At 38.6% G+C, this 24,025-nt stretch overlaps 1 protein-coding gene across 1 annotated transcript in view; it reads left to right on the top strand.

The window, feature by feature from the left end:
* Nucleotides 1-673: 673 nt before the first annotated feature.
* RANBP3 (RAN binding protein 3) overlaps nucleotides 674-24,025 on the top strand; it is a 38,142-nt gene continuing 14,790 nt past the window's right edge. The window contains 10 exon segments of the mRNA XM_088149565.1: nucleotides 674-814; nucleotides 4,369-4,424; nucleotides 11,683-11,776; nucleotides 11,779-11,846; nucleotides 16,620-16,656; nucleotides 17,322-17,408; nucleotides 17,878-17,943; nucleotides 19,639-19,731; nucleotides 22,779-22,885; nucleotides 23,388-23,504. Coding sequence (XP_088005691.1) covers nucleotides 793-814; nucleotides 4,369-4,424; nucleotides 11,683-11,776; nucleotides 11,779-11,846; nucleotides 16,620-16,656; nucleotides 17,322-17,408; nucleotides 17,878-17,943; nucleotides 19,639-19,731; nucleotides 22,779-22,885; nucleotides 23,388-23,504 — 747 coding nt within the window. The 5' untranslated portion in view covers nucleotides 674-792.

Consider the following 24,025-nt stretch of genomic DNA (forward strand, 5'->3'; position numbering starts at 1 on the left):
CTTATTAATAATATTATTATTAAAATTTGCTACCACATCAGGGATAGAATATTGCTAATGAGAACATATGCCATGATCCCTTTGTTATATTTCTATTAATATCAAGTAGTAGCAGTAAAATAAATTATTACAGGTAATCAAAGAAATGATATTAATAAATATGGATATATTTTATAGTTACGATATTTATACCCGCATATATAAATAACATAATAATATTCATATATATTGTTGTTAATAACTAATAATAATTAGCAATGCAGCAGTTGGCGTGACCTGACCATGTGCTCTATTTAAATCAAGAGCGATACAACAGTTGCGCCTTTTGCCCATTGGAGCGCGCCTCTTCTGTGACGGCACGTTCTCCAGTGCGCATGCGTCCGTCTCTTCCCAGCGGGTATTCGAGTTTAATGGGAAAGACGTCTGATACCGGTCAGAAAGCAAGCAGTGCGCATGCGTACTGCGTATGAGCCGCCACCGCTGTCCCCCGTCCCTCGCCAGACTATGTCCACGCATAGGTCCTCTCCTGAGCCCGCAGACTGTCCGTGGGTGGAGCCTTTTTAATAAGATTTTAATGTTTAGTAGACGCACATGCGCAACGGGTATTACTGTAGCTCCTCCTCCATTTAATCCTATTCCTTTTTTGTCTTTCACGGGCGGCCTCCTTTGCCCCTCGTTTTACGCATGCTTCTTGGCATCCCCTGTTGCTCCTACGCGAGCGCGCATAGACCGGGCAGAGCGGCTTTGCCCGTGGTTGGCGCAGTGTATTGTGGGAGTGATTAAGGAAGTAAAATGGCGGACCTGGCCAACGAAGGTAGGTGGCCAGGACCGGGGTGGGGGATTGCGGTGGTAACAGTAATGGAAAAGAGCTGGCTGAGTCGATTGAGAGGAAACGAGATGCTTCTGGCCGGATGCTTGCCAGATTTTCAGTGCCCCTCTGGTGACCGCCCTGCTCACCAGAACTGGCGTGTGGGCTACGGCCAGGCCGGACAAAGGGAGCGGCCTCCCGGTCCCCTAGGTGACGAAGATGAGGATGTCTCTGAGCATAGGCAGAGGGCTTTCTCAAAAGTTCAGTCTCAAGCTGTTCCCCTCTCCATCCTTGACACTCTTTCCGTAGGGCGAGAGTGCCTCTGAACATTTGTGGAGTGCTGTGTTAAGAATGAGGAGATTCACATCACCCAGACAGAGTTCAACTCTGTGTTGGCTTTTCCTCCTTTCATTATATCGTTGACATAAAAGTTCTTTTGAACGTGCATGGAGATATAGCAGAAGCGACTGCATCTGCCTGACAGAATTCATTAATCTTCTGTCTTGTTTATGTGAAGTAAATTTGAAAGAATTGCCTCTGAACTTGGGTTGATCAGAGTCAGCTTGTAAAGTTTCCCAGCTCTCTCCATTATGTTTAATTGATACTGATATTCCTTAAGATTCTCTGAGAGAAGTCAGATGTGAGAGTTCTTCAGGAGTCACAGCAGCCAGAGAGATTTCAGGCAATCCATCACTAAGGCTGAAGGAGCAGTGTGTGTAAATAGACAGGGAGGTACTGAAAGGGGACTTAATTCTGGCTTTCCCTGCCAACTGCATATTATCAGAGCTGAATTTTTAGGCTGCTTTCAGTAGTTTGAGTAGGATAATTTATCTGAATGTGGAGACTGGCAGGTAGACTGGTAGGAAACATTACTGGCTGCTAGAAATAAACTACGGTAAGAGCACTCTTCATTCATTGAGTGCTTAGCTGAGGTAAAGTAGTCCCTTCTGTGCAATAACTTATCCATAGTAGCTCCGTCTGTGAAAATCAACAGGAGTCAGTGAATTAAAAAGGTACCTAAGGCTCAACTGGCCCTGTCATCCTACTGATACTTAGGCAGCAAAAAGAGAGGAACATAGTGTAACAAATTTATATATGTGTGTGGGTTTATGTGCAGGCAGTATTTCCATTATGCTTGTTATAGTATGCATCTCCAGGTGGTATATGACATTTAAAAATTGTTTTATCCAGTGAAGGTATATGTATTTTTTAAAAATATGAAAAATATCTCAGAATTAGCATAGCAAAACACCTCAGATGAGGCTTGCTTCAGTACTGAACATATCTGTTTTTCTGTCTGCTGTTTTTATTGCTTAGCATATCTTAGACTATCTGAATTAATAAAAGATGAGTACATCTGAGCATGGGAAGAATGATTATTTGTCGTTACAAATATAGAACAGCAAAACAGTCTGTATACCACTAGTTACCAGACAGAAAAATATGCACTTCCCAGCACTCTGACAAGAGAACAGTACCTGCAGTCAAGCTTTTGTCTTAGCAGTGATCTACTTTTCCTGTCTTTTGAAAGATTCTTGAAAAGACAGTGATAAAAATTGTATATGTGCCCTGAAATTTATATAGTCACTACTACAGTGAGAGGGCCTCAAAATGTATATGGAATGTGGTACTTCTCTCCCCACATCTCATGTGATTGAACAGTGTTTCCAGGCTGCCACCAGGCTTTTATCTTCCTCCACTAATTTCTAGGACACACTCAAGGATAACTGTTTGAGGTGTATAGGAATAAGTGCCTAGCACCACAGCCTATCATGAAACGTGTAGATGAATGTCTTGGAATGTATGCAAATTGCTTATTATTTTGCATCTTGGACAAGGGGATAGATGTAGAGCTAGACCAATCAGAATCAGAAAGAATTGATGATGGATGGAGAGAGCCATTCCCATAAACTCCTAGATGAAATGATAGGCTAGAATGGCTAAGACTATGTGAAATAGTAATAAAATTGAAGTGCCATAATGTAAGTAGGGAAGGCAGAAGTAACCCTATCAGGAAGATCATGTTCCAGATTTCAATCAAAGAACTTGCAGGTGCTGACAACATTACATTTTTAATATTTCTTCACTTATTAAAGTGTGCAGCATATTCACAAGCAGCAATTTCTGTCATTAGCTTCTTTTGCCCTTTGTGCCTTCTACCCACGGATGAATGTCATATCTATATAATGCTGTATAATTGTGGGATAATCAAAGCTTACCTGGCAGTTGAAACTTAGGTGGTTTAAACTGCTAAGCATAGTAAAATGTGCTTCAAAAAAATCAGATATAAGGGTTCTGTCAGATTAGTCCTAGAATCTGGCCTAACATCTTGCTTCCATCAGTGACCAGCAAATGACATTTAGGAAACAAACACTTTCCTCTGTTGTTTGTTTTCAACATTTAATATTGAAAGATAGGTTGCATCTGAAATTGGAGGTTTTACAATTGGCTATCGTAGCACTAATAAATTAGTTTGTCTAAGTCTTTTCGTTATTATTTGCATTTACTTGTCATAGAAAATTTGTGCTTATTAGAACATGAGAAAAGCTCTGCCAGATCAATCCCACATCTGCTTCACATAACAGTTAACCTGATGCCTCTACAAAGCCCACTAGTAGAGCAAGAAAATAATTTCTCCCAAATAATTGATATTCAGAGGTAGAGTGCCTCTAAATATCATTGTTTCGTATACAATTGTATTATAACTCCCACTAATAAATTTTTACTCTTCCATGAATTTATCTTGTCTCTTTTTAGAGCCATTGTGAATTGAGCTAATAAAGTACTGTCCCTTCTGAAATATTTGGGACCTGCACAGAAATTAATTTTGTTTATTTCATTAGATCCCTAACAGCTTTGATTATAGCTCTTGTATTCTATAATACTGCTAAAAGAGTCTGGAGGTACATAGCCAGATTTTGAGGCCCTTCAAACATTTGTAAGCCAACAGAATAAAGTGCATTGGCTCCTGGCCTTGTCTGTTAACCAGTGGTCACATTTTGAATGTTGTCTGTCCTACCTGAAACATTAAGCATAATTATTTTAAAATTAAGTCACAATTCTGTAATCACTCAGGTTTAAAGCCTTTAGAGTTACAAGGAAGTAAGAATAAATACTTTTATTTATTTTTTCCAAATATTCCTAAGACATTTTTCAGGACCAAATCCTTAAGAAGTACAATACATAAAATGAAAACAATTAGGCAGGATATATAAGTATAAAGTGGACACAATGAAAGAACATAGGAAGGCAGTTGCTTTACATTGCACAGTTCACTTAAGAAAATGTATTGGTTGAAAAGATGTTAAGTTATTCTTTACTGCTATTACTGAAATGTCTAAGGAAGCTGTAAGAGAGTTTGATAACAGTGAGGTTAGCACCTTGCTTGTCAACTTAGCAGACCTGTCTTTAAGAATATTTTTCATCCACACCTGAATATTGGTGGAAAAGAAAGAAGTATGGTTGTTGATTAAGCAGCGCTCATTTGTTAGAGAGAAAACAGCATGTGATATGTCTCAATATTAGGTATTATAAGGTCCCTTTTATTTATCTCTTCACAGAAAAGCCAGCCATTGCACCTCCTGTCTTTGTATTTCAGAAAGATAAAGCACAGAAGGTAAGGAAGGCTAATGGATTATTCTTGTTTAGAAGTTGAGACAGGAGAATTGTGATTTTTTTCAGGCTTAAATGGGATAGACCAAGAAAATTTTTCAAGCACTGTTCCTAATGGAAGTAACATGATGTTGATTCATCTATTGAGGATTTCCTTTTGTATTACTGAGGAAACTGGGTCATGTTCCAGAATGTATACTTATTTCATGTATTATATTCTTAGGCCTTTTGTGCAGTGGCTGAACTTATACGACATCTGGGGTTATCATATGTGGTTTGGATAAACCAGGTAACCACTAGAAAGCAGCAAAGACATACAAAAAACCCTCTTTGCTACTGCCACTTTTGCGGTCCAGATATGGTTTCCCTAACCCAAGCATCCCATATATGTGCATTAGAAGGGAAAGCGGGTACATGGGTAACAGAGGAATCCCTGAGAAATCTCCAAAGGCCTTCTGTGGTTAAAAAAACAATCAGGATAGATGAGACATTTATGTCCTTATTAATAAATGTACAGGTGCCTTGAATAAGGGTGCTTTATAAATGGATTTTGTAAGAGAAAATAGTATTAATGACACAAAAAATATTGGCTTGACCCAGGTGCTTTTGCCAATTAATCAAATTATCAGATGATTTGATTTTTTTAAAAATCCTATAAGAAACTGTCTTCTACTTAATTTGGCAGTTTTATCCAGAATAGATTCTACACTGTCCAATAGTAATTCTCAGGGATTTTTAGAATAATCTTTTGCAGTTTGTTCTGAAAATGCCACAGTCTTTCATCTAACTAAAAGAGTACTCCATCAATTGTGAGGCACATTTTTAAGTCATATGTCTGATATTTTCTTTCTCTCTCTTAAAAAACGTTCAGTTGGCAATCAGCATCTTATTAAAGGCATTCTTCCTTCATATATAAACTATTAAAATTCTACACATAAAATAAACATAAAAACACAATATAGAAACATATATAGAAACACAAACCTGCAAATACAAAACTAAACATCTAACTTAAACATGTAGTCTACTTCTTTCCTTCACTTTCCACAACGATCCATTAACCATTTCTTATTCTTTTATACCATTGTAATCACTATTTAAATTTTCCATTATTTCCCTTATTTAATCTATAAAACCCTTTATCATCAAGGTATTTTTCTCTGCTTTTATAACATAATCCATAAACAGACTCCAGTCTTTAATGAAAGCCTCTGTAGTTTTCTCTCTCATTAGACGTGTCAGTTTTGCCATCTCCACCAAGTCTATAACTTTAAATATCCAATCTTCAACATTTGAAGCTTCTTTATTTTTCCATTTCTCAGCATATAATAATCTTGCTACAGTGGTCATATACAACAATAAGACGCCATGCTTTTTACTCAGTACTTCCATAAACCCTAATAAGTACATTTCTCGTTTCATCTGAAAAAGGATTCCTATTATTTTCACCAATATCCTGTGGATCACCAACCAAAATTTTTGGTCAGTTCGCAAGTCTGCTATATATGATAATAGGTTCCATCCTCTTTTCCCCATTTCCAACATTTACTTGAAACATTCTTAAACATTTTTTATAGTTTCACAAGTGTCAAATGCCATCTATACATCATTTTATAAAAATTTTCTCTTAAATTATTACACCGAGTAAATTTAATATTGCATTCTTCCTTCTTAAATTATAAGGAAAGCCCCTTCTAAGTTGGTACATAACATAACAGGAAATAAGCATGCTTCTTGTTTCAGAAATAGTTATTTTTATGCAGATTGGATTTGACTGTTAGATCAAGTTATAAAGTTACTCATGTGACTAATGAATGTTTTTAATTAGGTGGTGATTCTCATATTTTATAAGTTTTATGTTTTTGCATTACCACCATATTGATAGGAGTATTGCACTTGACAGGCCCAGGAAAATATGATGTTTGAGTTTAGTATTATATGGCTTTTTTGTGTTGCTCTTAGGTTAATTCAAATATCCTTTTGCTTTTTGCTCTTCCTCAAGCTATTTTTCTGAGATTGCTGGCTGCTCTAATAAGAGCAATGGTATACCTTATGGAAAGATTTTACTTCTGCATCTGTGCAAGGAGGAGCTATATATGTCATCTTCATTCATCTTGAAGATTTTGTAGCTATCAGTTCTCTTATGTACTGTATATACTCATGGATAAGCCAAGAATTTTAAGCTACAATTGTTGTTGTTGTTTAGTCGTTAAGTCGTGCCCGACTCTTCGTGACCCCATGAACCATATTGCGCCAGGCCTTCCTGTCCTTCACTGCCTCCCTGAGTTTGCTCAGTTTCATGCTCATTGCTTCAGTGATGCTATCTAACCATCTCATCCTCTGCCGTCCTCTTCTCCTTTTGCCTTCAATCTTTCCCAGCATCAGGGTCTTCTCCAAAGAGATCTCTCTTCGCATTAGGTGGCCAAAATATCTGAGCTTGAGCTTCATTATCGATCCTTCCAATGAGCAATCAGGGTTGATTTCCTTTAAGATTGACTGGTTTGACCTCCTAGCAGTCCAGGGAACTCTTAAGAGTCTTCTCCAGCACCACAGTTCAAAGGCATCAATTCTTCGGCGCTCAGCCTTTTTTATGGTCCAGCTCTCACAGCCATACATTACTACTGGAAAAACCATAGCTTTGACTATGCGGATCTTTGTCGGCAAGGTGACGTCTCTGCTTTTTAATATGCTATCTAGGCTTGCCATAGCTTTCCTCCCAAGGAGCAAGCGTCTTTTAATTTCATGGCTGCAGTCTCCGTCTGCGGTGATCTTGGAGCCCAAATAAATGAAGTCTGTTACTGCTTCCATTTCTACCCCTTCTATTTGCCAGGAATTGATGGGTCCAGATGCCATGATCTTAGTTTTTTTAATGTTGAGTTTCAAGCCAGCTTTTGCACTCTCCTCTTTCACCCTCATCAAGAGGCTCTTTAGTTCTTCTTCACTTTCTGCCATTAGGGTGGTATCGTCCGCATATCTGAGGTTGTTGATGATTCTCCCTGCAATCTTAATTCCGGCTTGTGATTCTTCCAGCCTGGCATTTCTCATGATGTACTCTGCATATAGGTTAAATAAGCAGGGTGACAGTATACAGCCTTGTCGTACACCTTTCCCTATTTTGAACCAATCGGTTGTTCCATGACCGGTTCTAACTGTTGCTTCTTGGCCCGCATACAGATTTCTCAGGAGACAGGTAAGGTGGTCTGGTATTCCCATCTCTTTAAGAATTTGCCACAGTTTGTTGTGATCCACACAATCAAAGGCTTTTGCATAGTCAATGAAGCAGAAGTAGATATTTTTCTGGAACTCTCGTGCTTTCTCCATGATCCAGCGAATGTTGGCGATTTGATCTCTAGTTCCTCTGCCTCTTCGAAACCCAGCTTGTACATCCGGTAGTTCTCGGTTCATATATTGCTGAAGCCTAGCTTGTAGGATTTTGAGCATAACCTTGCTAGCATGTGAAATGAGTGCAATTGTGCGATAGTTTGAGCATTCTTTGGCGTTGCCCTTCTTTGGAATTGGAACGTAAACTGACCTTTTCCAATCCCGTGGCCACTGTTGCGTTTTCCAAACTTGCTGGCATATTGAGTGCAGCACTTTAACACCATCATCTTTTAGTATTTTAAATAACTCAGCTGGAATCCTGTCATCTCCACTAGCTTTGTTGTTAGCAATGCTTCCTAAGGCCCACTTGACTTCACTCTCTAGGATGTCTGGCTCAAGGTCAGTGATCACACCAGCGTGGACATCAGGGACATTAAGATCTTTCTTGTATAGTTCTTCTGTGTATTCTTGCCACCTCTTCTTAATCTCTTCTGCTTCTGTTAGGTCCCTGCCTTTTTTGTCCTTTATCATGCCCATCTTTGCACTAAACGTTCCTTTCATATCTCCAATTTTCTTGAAGAGATCTCTAGTCTTCCCCATTCTATTGTTTTCCTCAATTTCTTTGCATTGTTCATTTAAGAAGGCCTTCTTATCTCTCCTGGCTATTCTCTGGAAATCTGCATTCAGTTGCTTATATCTTTCCCTTTCACCCTTGCTTTTCGCATTCCTTCTTTCCACAGCTATTTGTAAAGCCTCATCAGACAGCCATTTTGCTTTCTTGCATTTCTTTTTCTTTGGGATGGTTTTAGTTGCTGCCTCCTGTACAATGTTACGGACCTCCGTCCATAGTTCTTCAGGCACTCTGTCTACCAAATCTAATCCTCTAAATCTATTCATCACCTTCACTGTGTACTCACAAGGAATATGATCTAAGTCATACCTGAGTGGTCTAGTGGTTTTCCCTACATTCTTCAATTTAAGCCTAAATTTTGCAGTAAGAAGCTCATGATCTGAGCCACAGTCAGCTCCTGGTCTTGTTTTTGCTGTCTGTATAGAGCTTCTCCATCTTTGGCTGCAAAGTATATAATCAATCTGGTTTCGGTATTGACCATCTGGTGATGTCCATGTGTAGAGTCGTCTCTTGTGTTGTTGGAAAAGAGTGTTTGCTATGACTAGCTTGTTCTCTTGACAGAACTCTATTAGCCTTTGCCCTGCTTCATTTTGTACTCCAAGGCCAAATTTGCCTGTTATTCCGATTACTCCTTGACTTCCTACTTTAGCATTCCAGTCCCCTATGATGAAAAGGACATCTTTTTTTGGTGCTAGTTCTAGAAGGTGTTGTAGGTCTTCATAGAAGCGGTCAACTTCAGCTTCTTCAGCATCAGTGGTTGGGGCATAGACTTGGATGACTGTGATATTGAATGGTTTGCCTTGGATACGCACTGAGATCATTCTGTCGTTTTTGAGGTTGTACCCCATTACTGCCTTTCCCACTCTCTTATTCACTATGAGTGCAACTCCATTTCTTCTAAGGGTTTCTTGCCCACAGTAGTAGATATAATGGTCACCCGAATTAAATTCACCCATTCCCGTCCATTTCAGTTCGCTGATTCCCAAGATGTCGACGTTCAATCTTGTCATCTCATGTTTGACCACATCCAGCTTGCCTTGGTTCATAGATCTTACATTCCAGGTACCTATACAATATTGTTCTTTACAGCATCGGACCTTCTTTTCGCTTCCAGATACATCCACAGCTGAACGTCCTTTCGGCTTTGGCCCAGCCGCTTCACTCTTTCTGGAGCTACTTGGAAATGCCCTCCGCTCTTCCCCAGTAGCATATTGGACACCTTCCGACCTGAGGGGCTCATCTTCCGGCGTCATATCTTTTAGCCTTTTAACATTGTCCATGGGGTTTTCTTGGCAAGGATACTGGAGTGGGTTGCCATTTCCTTCTCCAGTGGACCACATTTTGTCAGAACTCTCTGTCATGACCTGTCCGTCTTGGGTGGCCCTGCACGGTATAGCTCATGGCTTCACTGAGTTACGCAAGCCCCTTCGCCACGACAAGGCAGTGATCCATGAAGGGGTTAAGCTACAAAATGCACCCCAAAAATTGGGATCAGCTTATCCATGGATAGGTTTATCCATGAGTATATACCATAATACATTTTTAAAGTACCCTTATATACTCATGGATAAACCAACTCTCAACTTTTTAACCAAAATGCGATGAAAAATGCACCACCCACAGATAAGCCAATTGTAAAAATGTAAAACTGAATCTGTTCTGGAAAACAGCTTTTATTGATACAAAATATTAAAACAAAGTCCTTCAGAATATGTTGAAAAAACATACAAAAATTACAAGCGTCGGCTTATTGGCTCATTTTTCATGGTATTTTGGTTAAAAATGTGAGGGTTGGCTTATCTGTGGATGGGCTTATCCGCAAGTATATACAGTAATGAGCATAGCTTCATTTCTAAGCATAGCTGAAGACATCTCAAATTTCAGACTTAGAATCTAAGAATTTCATAGATTTAAGAATAATGTCAAGAATACTTTTACCATAATGAACAGTCATTCAACTGAACTGTTGTGGAAAACTTTCTCTGATACTACTTCACTTTGGGAAATGAAATGCAGGTTTAAGTCCCACTTTAGTAGGAGAAGGAAAATTTGATTGACTGTGCTAACCCTGAGAGAAGTCAGAAGCTTCTCTTTATCTTGATGTTTGGGAAAGTTGGTGATATAATGCCAGTATACTTGTCAAAATAAAGAAAACCCATTTCTGTATTTTGTCAAAGAGTGTGTTGCTGGTTCTTGTAATTTGGGGCATATAGAATCCTGTTGGGTTAATAATTATATGTTTGGGGTCAACACAGAGAAGGTTGCATGCAGTGTCTCTCCTCCCACAGAAATTTTTCTGCTGGTTGGTTCTTCAATCAGACAAAATATAGAAGTACAGAAAAGTATAATGCAGCCTGTCCTTTTTCATGTTTACTTTGTTTAAAATATTTATACCTCATTCATCATATTGTCCAAGCTGGATTAGAAGAGAGAGCAAATCTAATAAAAAATAGTTCGCAGATATCTTTGTCTTGTGTTGCCTGTTCCATGGTTATATCTCTTGAGCTGCTTTCTGTTTTCCAAATAAGTCAATGGGAAGTTTGATGGGATGTTGCTTTAACTTTTGCCTAACAGTCTGATACAGCATATATGACTCACCTCAGTGTGCCTTGAATGGGTTGGTAAATTGTGTGAATTTATTCTCATAGTTCCCTTAGTTGATATATGTGAGAACTGATGGAAAATGGCAGAATTAACATAGTATTCACCAAATCATCCATAGTTTGGGAACGTCTTTTAATTGCCCCTTCCTTTCTTCCTTTTTTCCTGAACAAGACATCTCTGCAGAAATTATCACCACATTTCAGGCACATCACTTGACTTCACTTTCTGATCATTTCTTTGATTGGGCACTAGTTTTTCATTTTTGAAAAACTCAGTCCCTACGTTTAAAATTGTTTTAAGGGACCTTGAGAACTTGGTAGCTACCTCCAGAAACCATGCAGTTTTGTAGGAGAGTGTCAAGGAACCTATCTGGTGACATCTGGAAGTCTTTGCCAATCTGGCTGGAGTCTTTGGAGCTTGTCTGTCTGTGAGTGAATAGTAGGGAGTGTTCTTAAAATCTGACAAATATTATTAGTGTTGCTTCTGATTCACATAAAGCCAAAGATTTATGGGGGTAGAAGAGGTGGGAAGACTGCACAGAGGCTGCTTACCACTGGGCTATATGTTCTTGAATCCCAGCAGCTATCAGTTTATGATAGTGATAGAATTGCTCTTGACCCAGTCTAGGAAGAAAAGCCCTCAGTGGATCCTGCTCTGTCCTTTTGCTGCCTGGCACTGAAGGGCTGTTGTTCTTCTTTGCTCCCAGTCCCTTGCAGAGCAAAAAGGGCTGTCGGATTCAGGCGAGGACCCTCAGGGAGAAGCAGAATCTCCTCACCGGGCTATGGGTCACCCCAAATCAACAAGGGGTGCAACCTTGAGGCTCCTGCCCCCTCAGTTGCTTGTATCCGAGCTGCTTCCTGTATTGGCAGGGTAAGTCAGAACCTACCAAGGACTTCTGGTGAAACTCTGTTTTTTATTTTCTTTTTTAGTGTTCCTTTCCTTCTCTCTAAAATGCCTACAGTTTAACTTGTCAGCTGTGAGACTTACACTTGTAATTGCTTCCCACCTGCTTGATTTCTTCCTTCTAAAATAATGGGAGGTATTTCTTTGTAGCTGACAGAACAAGCCTTCTTTTAGAAAAAGAAGCTGTGTAAGCCAAATAGTCTGTTTAGTTCAGTATTGTCTATGCACTGATTGGCAGCAGTACCTAGGTTTTTGGAGAGATTCTCCCAATCGTACTTGAGATGTCAGAGATTGAGCCTGTGATCTTCTGCATGTATGTTGTGTTATTGAGCTACAGCTTTATCCAGGGAATATTTTACAAAAGATAGTTTCTGAATTTCTTAGCCCATAGGAAATAACAGGAGGCAGCAGTAGAGAGGAAGAGAAATTGGCCTAAAACAGTCCTCCACATTCAAAAATGGAACAGGTGAGCCTTCTGTGGAGAGCTTTGTAAAGCCCCTAAGTAGTTACCCTTCTGATGAGAAGGTATATGATGATTGGAAAAGGGCATGTGATGAGCATCTCAGACTACAGGCATGTGCATATGAAGGCAGGTAATCCAGCTTGAACTCTTTTTTCCCCAGCTTCTTAATTATCCCAAATACACTTTCCTAGAAGTAAGTCTTACTGAATGCAGTGGGATTAACTTCTGAGTAACAGTGCACTGTATTTTTTTTATTAAAAGTGTTGTGGTCTAATCAAAGCAGGAAAATGTTGCTTGAAAAGAAGAGCCTTTGAGCAAGCAAAAAAGCTCTGGCAGTGAATGGAGGGGGCAGAGAAAGCCGAAAGTATGTCAGCCAGTGTGCTACTTTGGAAAGAAGCTTTGAGCCTTGTAAGTGAAAGCTGCAGCTTTCTCTCATTCTCTTTGGCTTCTCATGCTTCGCAAAAGGCAAGGCTTCCTCTCTTTCTAACTGTGTGTGGGGAGGGGGCACATGATAAACGACTAGAAAAGGACCTATTTTATTTTAGAATTTGAGAAAAAAATGGGTTTGAGCCATTATAATAGTAAGAAAGAAGCCATCTGATGTGGTAGAGTATGTGTGAGACAAAAACTGTCTCGTAGAAGGTTTATATTTCAGTGTCCAAAAGTGGGGTACATGGGATATTCATTCACCTTACACAGCACATGACATTGATGGTAAAATGTGAACTTCTATGAAGAATCTATTCAGCATTCAAATTTATTTGGTTATATCAGCATAAAATGTCAGATTAACTCAGTCTCTTCCTCACTTAGTAAAATTTCAGGGCAGCTACTATAAAGATCTGGTGGAGACTTGGAATGTCCCCAGTGTATCAGAGATTATGTTCTGTTTTTATTCATTTTATTTTTATTTTGTTGGGTTTTCAAATTTATCATATATTGCCCTTAATGAAAACCTGAATATTAATAAATGGGTCCTTGCACTGTGCATATAGGTTATGATGGTTGGGCGCACTATGAGTTAAGGATAATTGTGCCAGGATGTTTCATGAGGGATCATGAGTTTGGAGGAGAAATAAAAACCAATCAGAGCTGTATGAAAAAGAGGGAATAGGAATGAAATGGGGGGAAGGGGCAGGGCTTTGAGAGCCAGATATCTAGTCATGTTTTGTTTAAAACAGTAGTAATAATAATAATAAATCAGATTTGTACGCCTCCCAACTGCCAATGACTCTGGGCGGCTTACAATTGTTAAAACGTTTAAAAACAAAGAACAGTAGAACACACACACACACACACACACACACACACAAACAAACAGCATAAGACAGAAGAACATGGCAAAGAAAATAAACCCAGAAGGGAACAGATAGAAAGAAAGGGGCATCAGTCATCTTCTCCAAAGGCCTATAATGGGATTAGAAATGCAAAAAAAAAAAAAAAAATTTGTATGCTGTATCTGTTGGCTCACTTCAGATCCAGGGGAGGGAGGGAGGATAGGCAGGAGCAGTTCTTGACTGGAATTATGCTATACTGTATTTGTAAATATTATCTAGGCCAGCTGCTGTGCTGCCTATCTACACTGATTGCCCATCATGTAAAGCCTAGAAGAAGAAAAGAGACCATTTCTATCTGTCACAGAGTCATAGAATTAGAAGGGCCATTTAGGCCATTAAGTGCAACCTCCTTCTCAGTTTAGAGTGTCAAAACATCCCAGAAAAGAAGATCCTCCAGCCTGCATTGGTTGAATACTGTACAGCCAGTGAATGGAAGCCCACCATGGAATTTATTTTCCTATACCTTGAAATCATTGGTCCATATTCTACACTTTAGAGTAATAGGAAATAGATCTTGAGCATTTACATTATCTTGACCATCTTTCGAGATATCTAAAGAGGATGGTCATATCCCCATCAATCTTTTCTTGAGAAGACTAATCCTTCTCAATTCCTTTACTCTCTCTTCATAGGACTTTGTTTCTAATCCTTTGATAATCTTCGTTACCTTCTCTGAAATGCTTCCAGTTTCTCTGAATCCTTCTTAAAATGTTTGCTCAAGACTGGTCCCAGTATTTGAGGTGGGGATATGTTTTCTATGCATGGTTGCCTCAAGGGAATAAATTCTCACCACAGACAGGAGTTGCTGTTGACATTAGAGCTCAAGCTGGTCCTTTCCAGGGACCAGTGGAAGCTTCTTGTGGTCCAGAAATTCTCATGTTTGTGTGCTGATCACTCCCCATGCTAGCTTCAGCAAAATTGATGTAAGGGAAGGCCACTGAACTGTTGTCTCATCCTCTTCTCTGCTCTGAACAGGAACATTTCTTGTGCAGTGGTGCTTGTGTCCTAAATATTTGAAACAAGTTTGAATTAGACTTTTCTATGTTTAACATTCCGTGGAGAATTTTGTGTGCAAGGTTAATCCATAGTTTAGCGTTATGTGTACAAATGGCCCCAAGCAAAATTTAGTACTGGAACATGCTGCCCCTTCTCTTTCTTTTTCCATGCAATTGGGAGGAGGAAAAATGTGATTTGTGATTAAGAGTAAGCTAGGAAATAATTTTTAATTAATAGCTAATGAAGCCAAATACAAATGTAGCATAATTTAGTTAAGTAGTTTTAAAAAGCTGGAGTTTATTTTCAACCACAGTTCTTGGATTGTACATAGAAATAAAACAGAAAATGCTGAAAGAAAATGGGATCATGGTTTATTCCTCACATCCACATAGAAGGAAGGGAGAGCACTTAAACCTAGTTCTGCAGCTTTTGCCTGTAACAATGAGTCCTGGTTTATCATTGTTTGGGTAAACAGCTAATAGTTGGATTCACACATAATCTGTTAGGGTAGTAACAGTGGTTGTTGAAATACTGTTGTAGCCTAATTTGCACTTAATGCTAAGCCATTAATGGTTTTTACATCAAATTTTGACTTGGTGTTGTTATGGGTGAACCAGGCTAATAAGTGTATGTAATATTTTTAATATTTATGCTGATTTTTTAATAATCTGAGCAGGTGTTATCAAACTGTTTTTATGTAAAGTTAGTAAGACTTTGCTTGTTAGGAGATGTTGTGTCATTCTGGTGCTTTTTAATGGATTTAGTAGAGTGTTTCCTTTTGGCCAACAGATCGTTATTCTCTCTTTTACTGTATTCATCTCCCCGTAAATCCTGTTTGTGAAGTCTCTTATTCATGTTCATGTTCATCTCTTTTTATTGGAAACAATTTATCTTCCTCTCGTGTTCTTTTTCTCTTTAAAAAGGGTGGGGTAGTTTCCCACTAAAATAGACAAACAGCTTGTTTGAAGAATTGGTCAGATGAATCTCTCTTACTTAATTGATCAAATCTGCATGACAGAAAGGAAGCATAGTTCTTGATGGAGGAAAGCATTGATGCAGAAATGTATTGCAGCAACATGTTTTAAGTGACGGAGACCTTATTCTCTCACACAAGAAATATTACATTTTGAAGATGATGTCTGCAGCACCATTTATATGCACTATGTAAAAATGTAAATTACTCTTTGTCACATATGCTTATAAAAACTGCAGGCACCAGGTACAATCTTCAAAGAAGCACTCTGTTCTTCTTTCCACAGGAGGGAGTGTGTCTTCTAAGATGATGTATGCCATTTACAATTTGTCTGTAATCCAAGAGCTTCTAAAAATATAAACAAAGTTTCAGTTACTCAGGTATTGAAGATGCCTTTTGGGTTGATTAATACAGTTTTAATTGATTAACCAGTTTTCGCAACATAGTCAAAAAGGTATTGAAAGTAATACCCTTTTCTTTGGCTTTTCCTCCTGGGTTCCTTCTCTTTACCATTTTGCTGTCAACAGTTAAGAAGTGATGTGTTGCCAAAACATTTTTCTTGCTCCCAATTTTTGATTTATTGTTATAGCCCTTTAAACTGAAGGCAAGGTTTATTTTGCACCTAGGATACATTTATTAGAGCTGTGTACAGTTCACAGATTATTCAGAAAAAGTGCTTTCAGTGCCCCTTAAGCATGAGTCCAACACTGTATTGCTTATTCAGGTGTTTTTCAAGCTTCCCAGCAAGCTGGGGAAAAAGTCACAGCTGCTCTAAGGATTTCACTCAGTAAAGATAATGTAATTCTTAATGTTCGGCATCCAAAGTGCTTTTTCTGAATTACTTTTGAAGCAGGCACAGATTTAATATTTAACAACACACCACATTAAGATGTAAGATGTCTAGAAAATTATCAGTTAGCATGGTGTTTTGTGATATGGTCTGATTTTTAATATATATGTATTTGTTGCAGAGATCAGCAGATGAGTCAAGTCCAGAAGATGGGGAAGGTGAGGGAGCTCATGCCTGTTGCCTAAAGAATCCAGAAAATCCCTGAATACAAGTTGATACACTTTCCCTTCCCAGGCTGTTTGTGGGTGTAAATGCATTTATTTTGTAGAGGAATTCCATCAGCTAGTCTCCATGTTTTAAGAGTTTTGATCTCATGCATCAAATTCAATAGATTACATGATCTAATGCAAAGTACATTTAAAAAGCACTGCTGAACCGTGAGCAAAGGCCAGCAGTTTTCTTCCAGCATCAGTTAGCCTAGAAGCAAATAGCTTTGATAGCAATCGCGTTCTCTTGTTTTTGACTAGCCATATAGTATTTAGAGAAAGATTGCCTCTGAATAGAGAAGTTCCATTTAGTCTTCATGGATAGTTGCCTTCAGTAAAACTAATTAGTGGCAATTACTGTAAGTTAATTATACACTGGTGTAAAGAAGGGATTCAGGAGCAATGTTGCAATTTGAAGTGGGTTAAAGATAGGATTTCTCTGTGGACAAATAGCTATGAAATGGTTTTATCGTTGAAGACGTGATCGGTCAATGAGCATTATCTATTGCAGGCCTATTTAGCCAGGATCCCTTGGAGTGGGTGAGAACAATCCAGCCAGAATTACCTGATGTGTCTGTGGCTACGTTTTCACTTCTTTTTACTGACTTTCCCTACAGAATCTGACCGAGAAGATGGGAGTTACTGTCCTCCTGTAAAACGGGAAAGAACTTCTTCACTAACACAGTTCCCTCCTTCACAGCCAGGTAAAGGAAAAGCCATTCCTAGATCTGCCTCTCTTTTTTTCCATTCCTGTTGTCCAGCTTCTACTGAGAAAGGGATGTGTGTTTAAACAGTGTCTTGAGGAAGATTAGAGGTGATAGTGACACAACAGGTATATTGTACATTTAGATTTCACTTAATAACTATATAACGCTGAATTAGAAGAATGGATTAAGTTAGTGACCTTTTACAGAAAGTCTTCACTTAGACATACTACTCAGAGAAGTGCTGTATAAAATCATCAGGATGTTTGACATCATTCTGATAATATTGGCTGGTTCTGGTTAGTTTTGACTCAGCATGTTTTTATATTATTATCTTTTGATTTCTTTTGATTGGGTTTTTTTTCCTTTTGCAAAAGTAATAACAGTGGGAAAATACTATGAATGTTGGCCATTTCCTCTCCCACTGCTCAGCTTGTGTAATTATTTTATTTTTTATTTTGAACTCTAGAGGAAAAGAGCACTGGATTCAGATTGAAGCCACCCACTCTTATCCACGGCCAGGCACCAAGTGCAGGTAAGTGATGGCTTTGTGTGAAATAGGGGAAAACAAAGGTACAAGATACTAGAAGGTTTTTTTTTATTTGGCAGACTATAAATTTAAATATATAAAATATAAATAGATGAATGAATAAGCACATATTCTTAATGGTATCTTCTTAAATAATCTTGTTAATTTCTAATTGATACTACTCTACTGGCTGTATTACTCTTTTTAAGCCTTGTCTTTGTTGTAGCTAAGAAGTATTTTGAAATGTGGTTTAACTCTTCTTCAGGCATTGCATTTTTGAGAAAGTGCTGAGAATGTTTTATCAAAGGGTAGGAACCTCAGTAGAACTATGTGGGCTGACCTACCTTGCAGATTTTAATTACCTTAACATTAAATTTCAGGAACTGTTGTTCAGTAAAGGGTGAACAACAAACAGAATTCTTATTCCTCCTTGAATTCTTCAGGAAAATCAGGGACATTAAGTCACATTATGCAGCATTGAACTTGTAGAATGCAGTCAGTCTGAAAGGTCCATCTATGTTTTTCCTGGATCTTTTGGAGATATTCTGGAATGGCCAGGAAGACTCATCACTTGAGGTGGGAGGAGGATTTGTCATTTTTCCCACTGCCTAAGCACCTTCTTTGGTTGCCATATAAACATTATCTACGGAGGTAAATGCTATGACCATCTCACCTCACCTCTTCAGACAGATACATATTGAGTAGTCAGCCGGAGTGTTAAACCATTCCAGAGAGTTTTAGGGGTTGTTTACTACTATTTATTCATTTCATTATCTCACTCTTGCTCCTGAAGTGGCTGTTCTAGGCAGGTCAGGAGAGCAAAAGATGGGGACCTGGTTGATGCTGATGTACTACTTCCAGGGGCAGTTTCATTTTTCTGATAGATAGTATGGCTCATTCTGCAGATAGTTTCCTATTTCTAGATGTTTGAGATTCAACCTGAAGATTTAAACTGAATTGTAAAATTGCTCTATACAGTAATTTTTGAATTTTTGAATTGTGAATCACTTGTATAGTTTGTACATGGTACTTAAATTGCCCTGGGGAAGAGTTGTGTTAAAAAGTAATACAGGAATATAGTACAGGAATTTGAAGTTTAATTTTCAGATATCTAAAAGGTCGTCATATAGAGGAGGGAGTGGGAATGGAGAATAGGAGCAGAATTAATATTTTGAAACTACAGGAAAGCAGATTCAAGTTAAATATTAGGGGGAATTTCCTGACCATCAGAGCTGTCAACCGGTGAAATATGTTGCCTTATGAAGTGGTGTCTTCCCTGTCGCTGGAATATTCAAAGACAGGCAGGATAGCCATTGATCCAAAATGCAGTAGCTGATCCAGCATCCAGCAGGAGTTGATTAGATGACCTCTAAGGACACTTTTAATTCTATTGCTATGATTCTATGAAAGCTATGATTCTGTGAATACATAGAGAGTCCCTCAGAGAGCCAGGTCAGTTTTAAAATAGTATTGAAACTTTTCCAGAGTCCTAAACATTCCTAGAGAGAAAGGCACAAGGGACACAGTGGGACATACTTCCAAATACAGATCAGATCAGTAATGTAGACAACTCAGCCTCTCTTCCCCTTTCACTTGTGTGAGTTCTGGAGAAAGATGTTCTTGTGGGCAGATAATTCTTCTCATCACCAATGTCAGCAGTGCCTAAGGGTCAAAGAAAGAAATGCTTGCTTTCATTTTCAGGAGTCCCAAGTCAGAAACCGAAGGAACAACAGCGAAGTGTCTTGCGCCCAGCAGTATTGCAAGCTCCCCAGCCAAAAGCTTTTTCACAAACAGGCAAGTTGGTCTCTGTAATCTGTTCATTCAATATGATAAATATCAAGCTGACAAGGCCTTTTGAAGAAATAAACATCTTAAGTATTTATATGAATCTTGGATATTTTTAAATTCTATCCACTGTTTTAGTTGGTCTTCCAAAATGAAAGAGATGCTATGTCCTTGCGTTGCAGCCAGATAATATGATTTTAGAAGGTAAAAATGAATTTATACAAGTTGTGATCTAGATATGGAAGATGAGCCATGCAGCCCAACATAATATCCCCTTTAACACCCATGGTGATATATCTGAACTTTTACGATCAGGTTAGAATTGACCAAATGAGAATGTGAAAGGATAAGGATTATACAGAATAATATGCAGATTTTTATAAAAATTCACTTACTTTATAATAAAGAAGAGATAAAACAGCAATTGTGATATCAAATACAGTGGTTCTTACAGTTTCAAATACACTCATTCTTATGTACTAGAAGAATAACAGAATTTACAGATCACCCATTAAGCAGTTTTGAAAAATTAACAGAAAATTACCCTTCTCACCCTAAAGATATTATCTAAATGTATATATTATTATTGGAAATAAAAACTTGTATGCTGCCTGATTCTCAGCGACTCTGGGTAGCTTTATTTATTTATTATTTCCAATAAATAAATAAAGCTACCCAGAGTCATTGAGAATTGGACGGCATACAAGTTTTTATTTTTAATATTGTTGGTTGTGAAGTTAGCCAGATGTTTAGGCTCGATTTGGCATTTTTATCCACCTATCGAGTCCTTCCCAAGGACCTGGGATAGGCAGATGTTGTTTGATGGTGCTAAAGGTATGGTTGCAGGATGTAAGCTGTTCCAAGTAAAGCTGCCTTTTGCAGTTGACTGATGGTGATTTTGTCAATGCCGATGGTGTTCAAGTGGTGCTCCAGATGTTTTCAGATTGCACCCAAGGCGCCTATTAATATTGGTACTGTCTTTGCTTTCTTTTGTCATTCTATTTCTATTTGCAGGTCTTTGTAGTTGTTGTTGTTTTGTGGTGATGATGGTGGTGGTGGTGGTTGGTTGCACAGTCAGCCAGATGTTTAGACTGGATTTGGTGTTTTTATCCACCTATCAAGTCCTTCCCAAGGACCTGGGATAGGCTGATGTTGTTGTTGTTGTTATTTAGGCTTAGGAAACTCTTCCTTAGGTTTGAAAGCAACTTGGGAGACTGATCTGGAAAAACAGCTGGATGAAAATATATGATGAATATTGTGGTGAACTGGAAGATTTTTATCAGTTTCTATGCAGGAATTATATTTGAAGATTTTGCATTGATAGCATTTGATCCCCATAAGAATTGCACCAAAATGGTAAATGTTGGAGGGGCTGTAAAAAAAGGAAATATTCTTCTATGTGAAAAGTATCAAATTTTTTGGATTTTTTTTTTAATTCAGCATTATAACTAAACAAAGAATTAAATTACATAGATTTAGTGGAGAAAATATGGGTTAAACAAGATGAAACTCATTACATTTTTATTTGGTTGCTAAATTGTTAGTCACACAGCATTGGAAATACTTGGATAATTTATCAGTTGAAAAACAATATGGTAAAATTTGGTCAGTAGCTCTACTGGAAAAAGTAGCAGATAAAGTTAATAAATTGAAGAAACAAGTTGGTGAACCATTATTCTATAGGATCTAGAGGGATTATATTTGTTTTATAAATGATAATAAGCCTTCTGTCAACTCACAGGATATGTGGAAGATTTAGTATGATCTGTAATGAGACTAGAAGGCAGACTAGTCTCTTGGAAGCAGGTAATAGGAAAGAAATCTAAAAAATCAGTTACAGTAAAAGTAGTTATTTGTCTAGATCAGTTATGGCGAACCTTTTGGGCTCAGCATGTCAGGATTTGGAAAATGCCTAACTAGACTCTGCTGGCATGTCACCTCCCTCCCCCAAACAAAAGAGAAACAATTCTTTACGCGTTCATTTATTTTAAAAAAATACAGTCCAATCATGCGGTGCTACGTATTATATAAAGAAATGTCAAATAATTACAGAAATGAAATATGAGTAAAACAAACTCAGTTTCTTTGGTAATTCAGACAGGGAGAATAGTTGTTGTCGGGTGTTGGTGAACGCTAGCATGTCACCCAAAACGTCATGGCGTGTCTTTGACACATGTGTCATAGGTTCGCCATCACTGGTTAGATGAATTTATAATTTGACTCTGTATAGAACAGCTTCGTGATTATTTTATACACGCATGCACACACTGTGTGTGTGTGTGTGTGTGTGTAATTCTCTCTTGCTTTTCAGTCCATGAAACAGCCTGCAAACTCACAAAAGTGCAATAAATTTTTGTGACTCACAAATCTACAATAAATCCCAGTTTCTAAATATCCAAGTATTGATTGCCTCCAAGTGGACTATAGGAAGTTTGTCTAAAGATGCGTGTGAGTTTGTAGAGTGTGTGTCAAGCCACAGATGATTGATAAAGATACAAAAACAAGAGTGGAGTTATCGAAGTATTTGCAAGGCTGCTAAAACCATGTTATCTGGTACTGAGGAAATACTAGGTGTGTCATTTTATTATTTCTCTTTTTGAAGAAGAGAAGCATTGGCCCTGTTAGAGGGTACATGCTGGAGTATATAACAGAAGCTGGAGCTCAGGAACAGAACTGGGTTTTGCGGAATGAGAAAGGGGACTTCTTTAGGACTGGGAACGTCATCAGGAATGCCTCACCCCTTTGAAAAATCAGTGGAGGGTGAATCCCTTTGCAAAAGCTTTTCAGGTAATTTTGGCATGTCCTGTTTGTAGGTTTTTTGTATTCATCTGGCTGACCCAATAAGGGAAAGAATGCTAGATTAGGTAAATCCCAAACTCATCTCACTGAGCTCTGCTTACTTATTACATTTAACAATATTATGTGCTTTAAGATAAAATTAAAAACTGGTCCAGCTACCTTGGCTTCCCATCTCTGCAACAAACACAAAGTAATGTTAGCTTTACTGCAGGATCAAAAAATAAAGCTGCTGTAGCTTTTGTTGTTTCTTGTCACAGTTCCAAGCAGCGGAACCAATGGTGTAAGTATCCCTCCAGATCCTCTGGCTGCTACATTTGAACCCACAACTAATACCATACCGAAAAGTCCTGATTCAGAAGAAATGGTGAGTCTGTTGATGGCATTTGGGAAGTAGATGGAAGCCGGGAAGGAGGTCGGTGGGTTGCTTGCTCTTTTACTTCAGCGCAGGGGTTTGTGCTGTGCAGGGCCATCTGGCAAAGTCTTTTTCAAGGTGAGCTGGGCTCCCAATGGCTTCATGGACATTTGTGTTTGTTACTTCCATTGCAAATTGAAAATGGCATTTTGTCTCCACTGATTATCCCATACCCCAGATTCCTTTGGTCTTCTGGCACAGTGGATTCCAGATAAACCAGTGAGGCACAGTGGCTTGAATGTTTGACCAGAACCTGTGAAGTCTGGCTTTGAGTCCATGCTGAGCCATGAGACTCTTAGTGTAACCATGGACCAGTCACGTACACCCAGCTTAGCCTGAATTGTTTTAATGGATTGAAGGGGAAGGGGAAAAAAACACATTTCTAGTCTTCTTCACTGGTTTCCTTTTCTTGTGGTTATGTTCTCCCTCCCTTCCCCCTTTCTGTCTTGTTTAGGAGAACCCATGTCAGAAAAATAAACCCAACAATGCTTCACATACTGAAAAATGTGAAAAAGAGCAGAACACACAGCAATCCTTTGTGTTTGGGCAAAATCTAAGAGACAGAGTGAAGGTATTTTTCCAGTGTGAGCTATAATCTTGGGTCCAGGTATTGCTGGTAAAGTTAAGGGGCCAACAGCTCAGTGGCAGTGCACATGTCGCAGGCAGAAGGTGCAACTCCTGGCAGTTTAGTTATATATTCTTGGGTGGATGGTGATGGGAAAGGAATCTGTCTCTGGTTCAGACTCCAGACAGCTGTTGCCAGTTGTAGCCAAATAATGGGCTAGACCAGGGTTGTGCAGTTCTGTTTGATTTCTTCCAGTTGGCCTCTCAGGTCAACAGGAGGCATGGCAGTCGTGTGTGGACATTCCTGGAGAAGACAGTGACAATTTGAAAAATTGTGCATGAACTATTCTCATTCTATAAATTTGCAATCAATTAACTATCTTCATTCTGTAAATTTCTGCCAATCAGAAATTGAAGAATGCTTGTCATAGGTCCCTATTTGTTATTAGATGTTCAAGTGTCCTCCATGGCATGAAGCAACTTCTACTAGCTTAGGCTGGGACACCAATTGTGACCTTACCTCAGTAA

Source organism: Python bivittatus, unplaced genomic scaffold (genome assembly GCF_059951505.1).
Source record: "Python bivittatus isolate LINGU-HERP-01145 unplaced genomic scaffold, Pbiv_v1 ctg000580_np1212, whole genome shotgun sequence".
NCBI classification, from domain to species: domain Eukaryota; kingdom Metazoa; phylum Chordata; class Lepidosauria; order Squamata; family Pythonidae; genus Python; species Python bivittatus.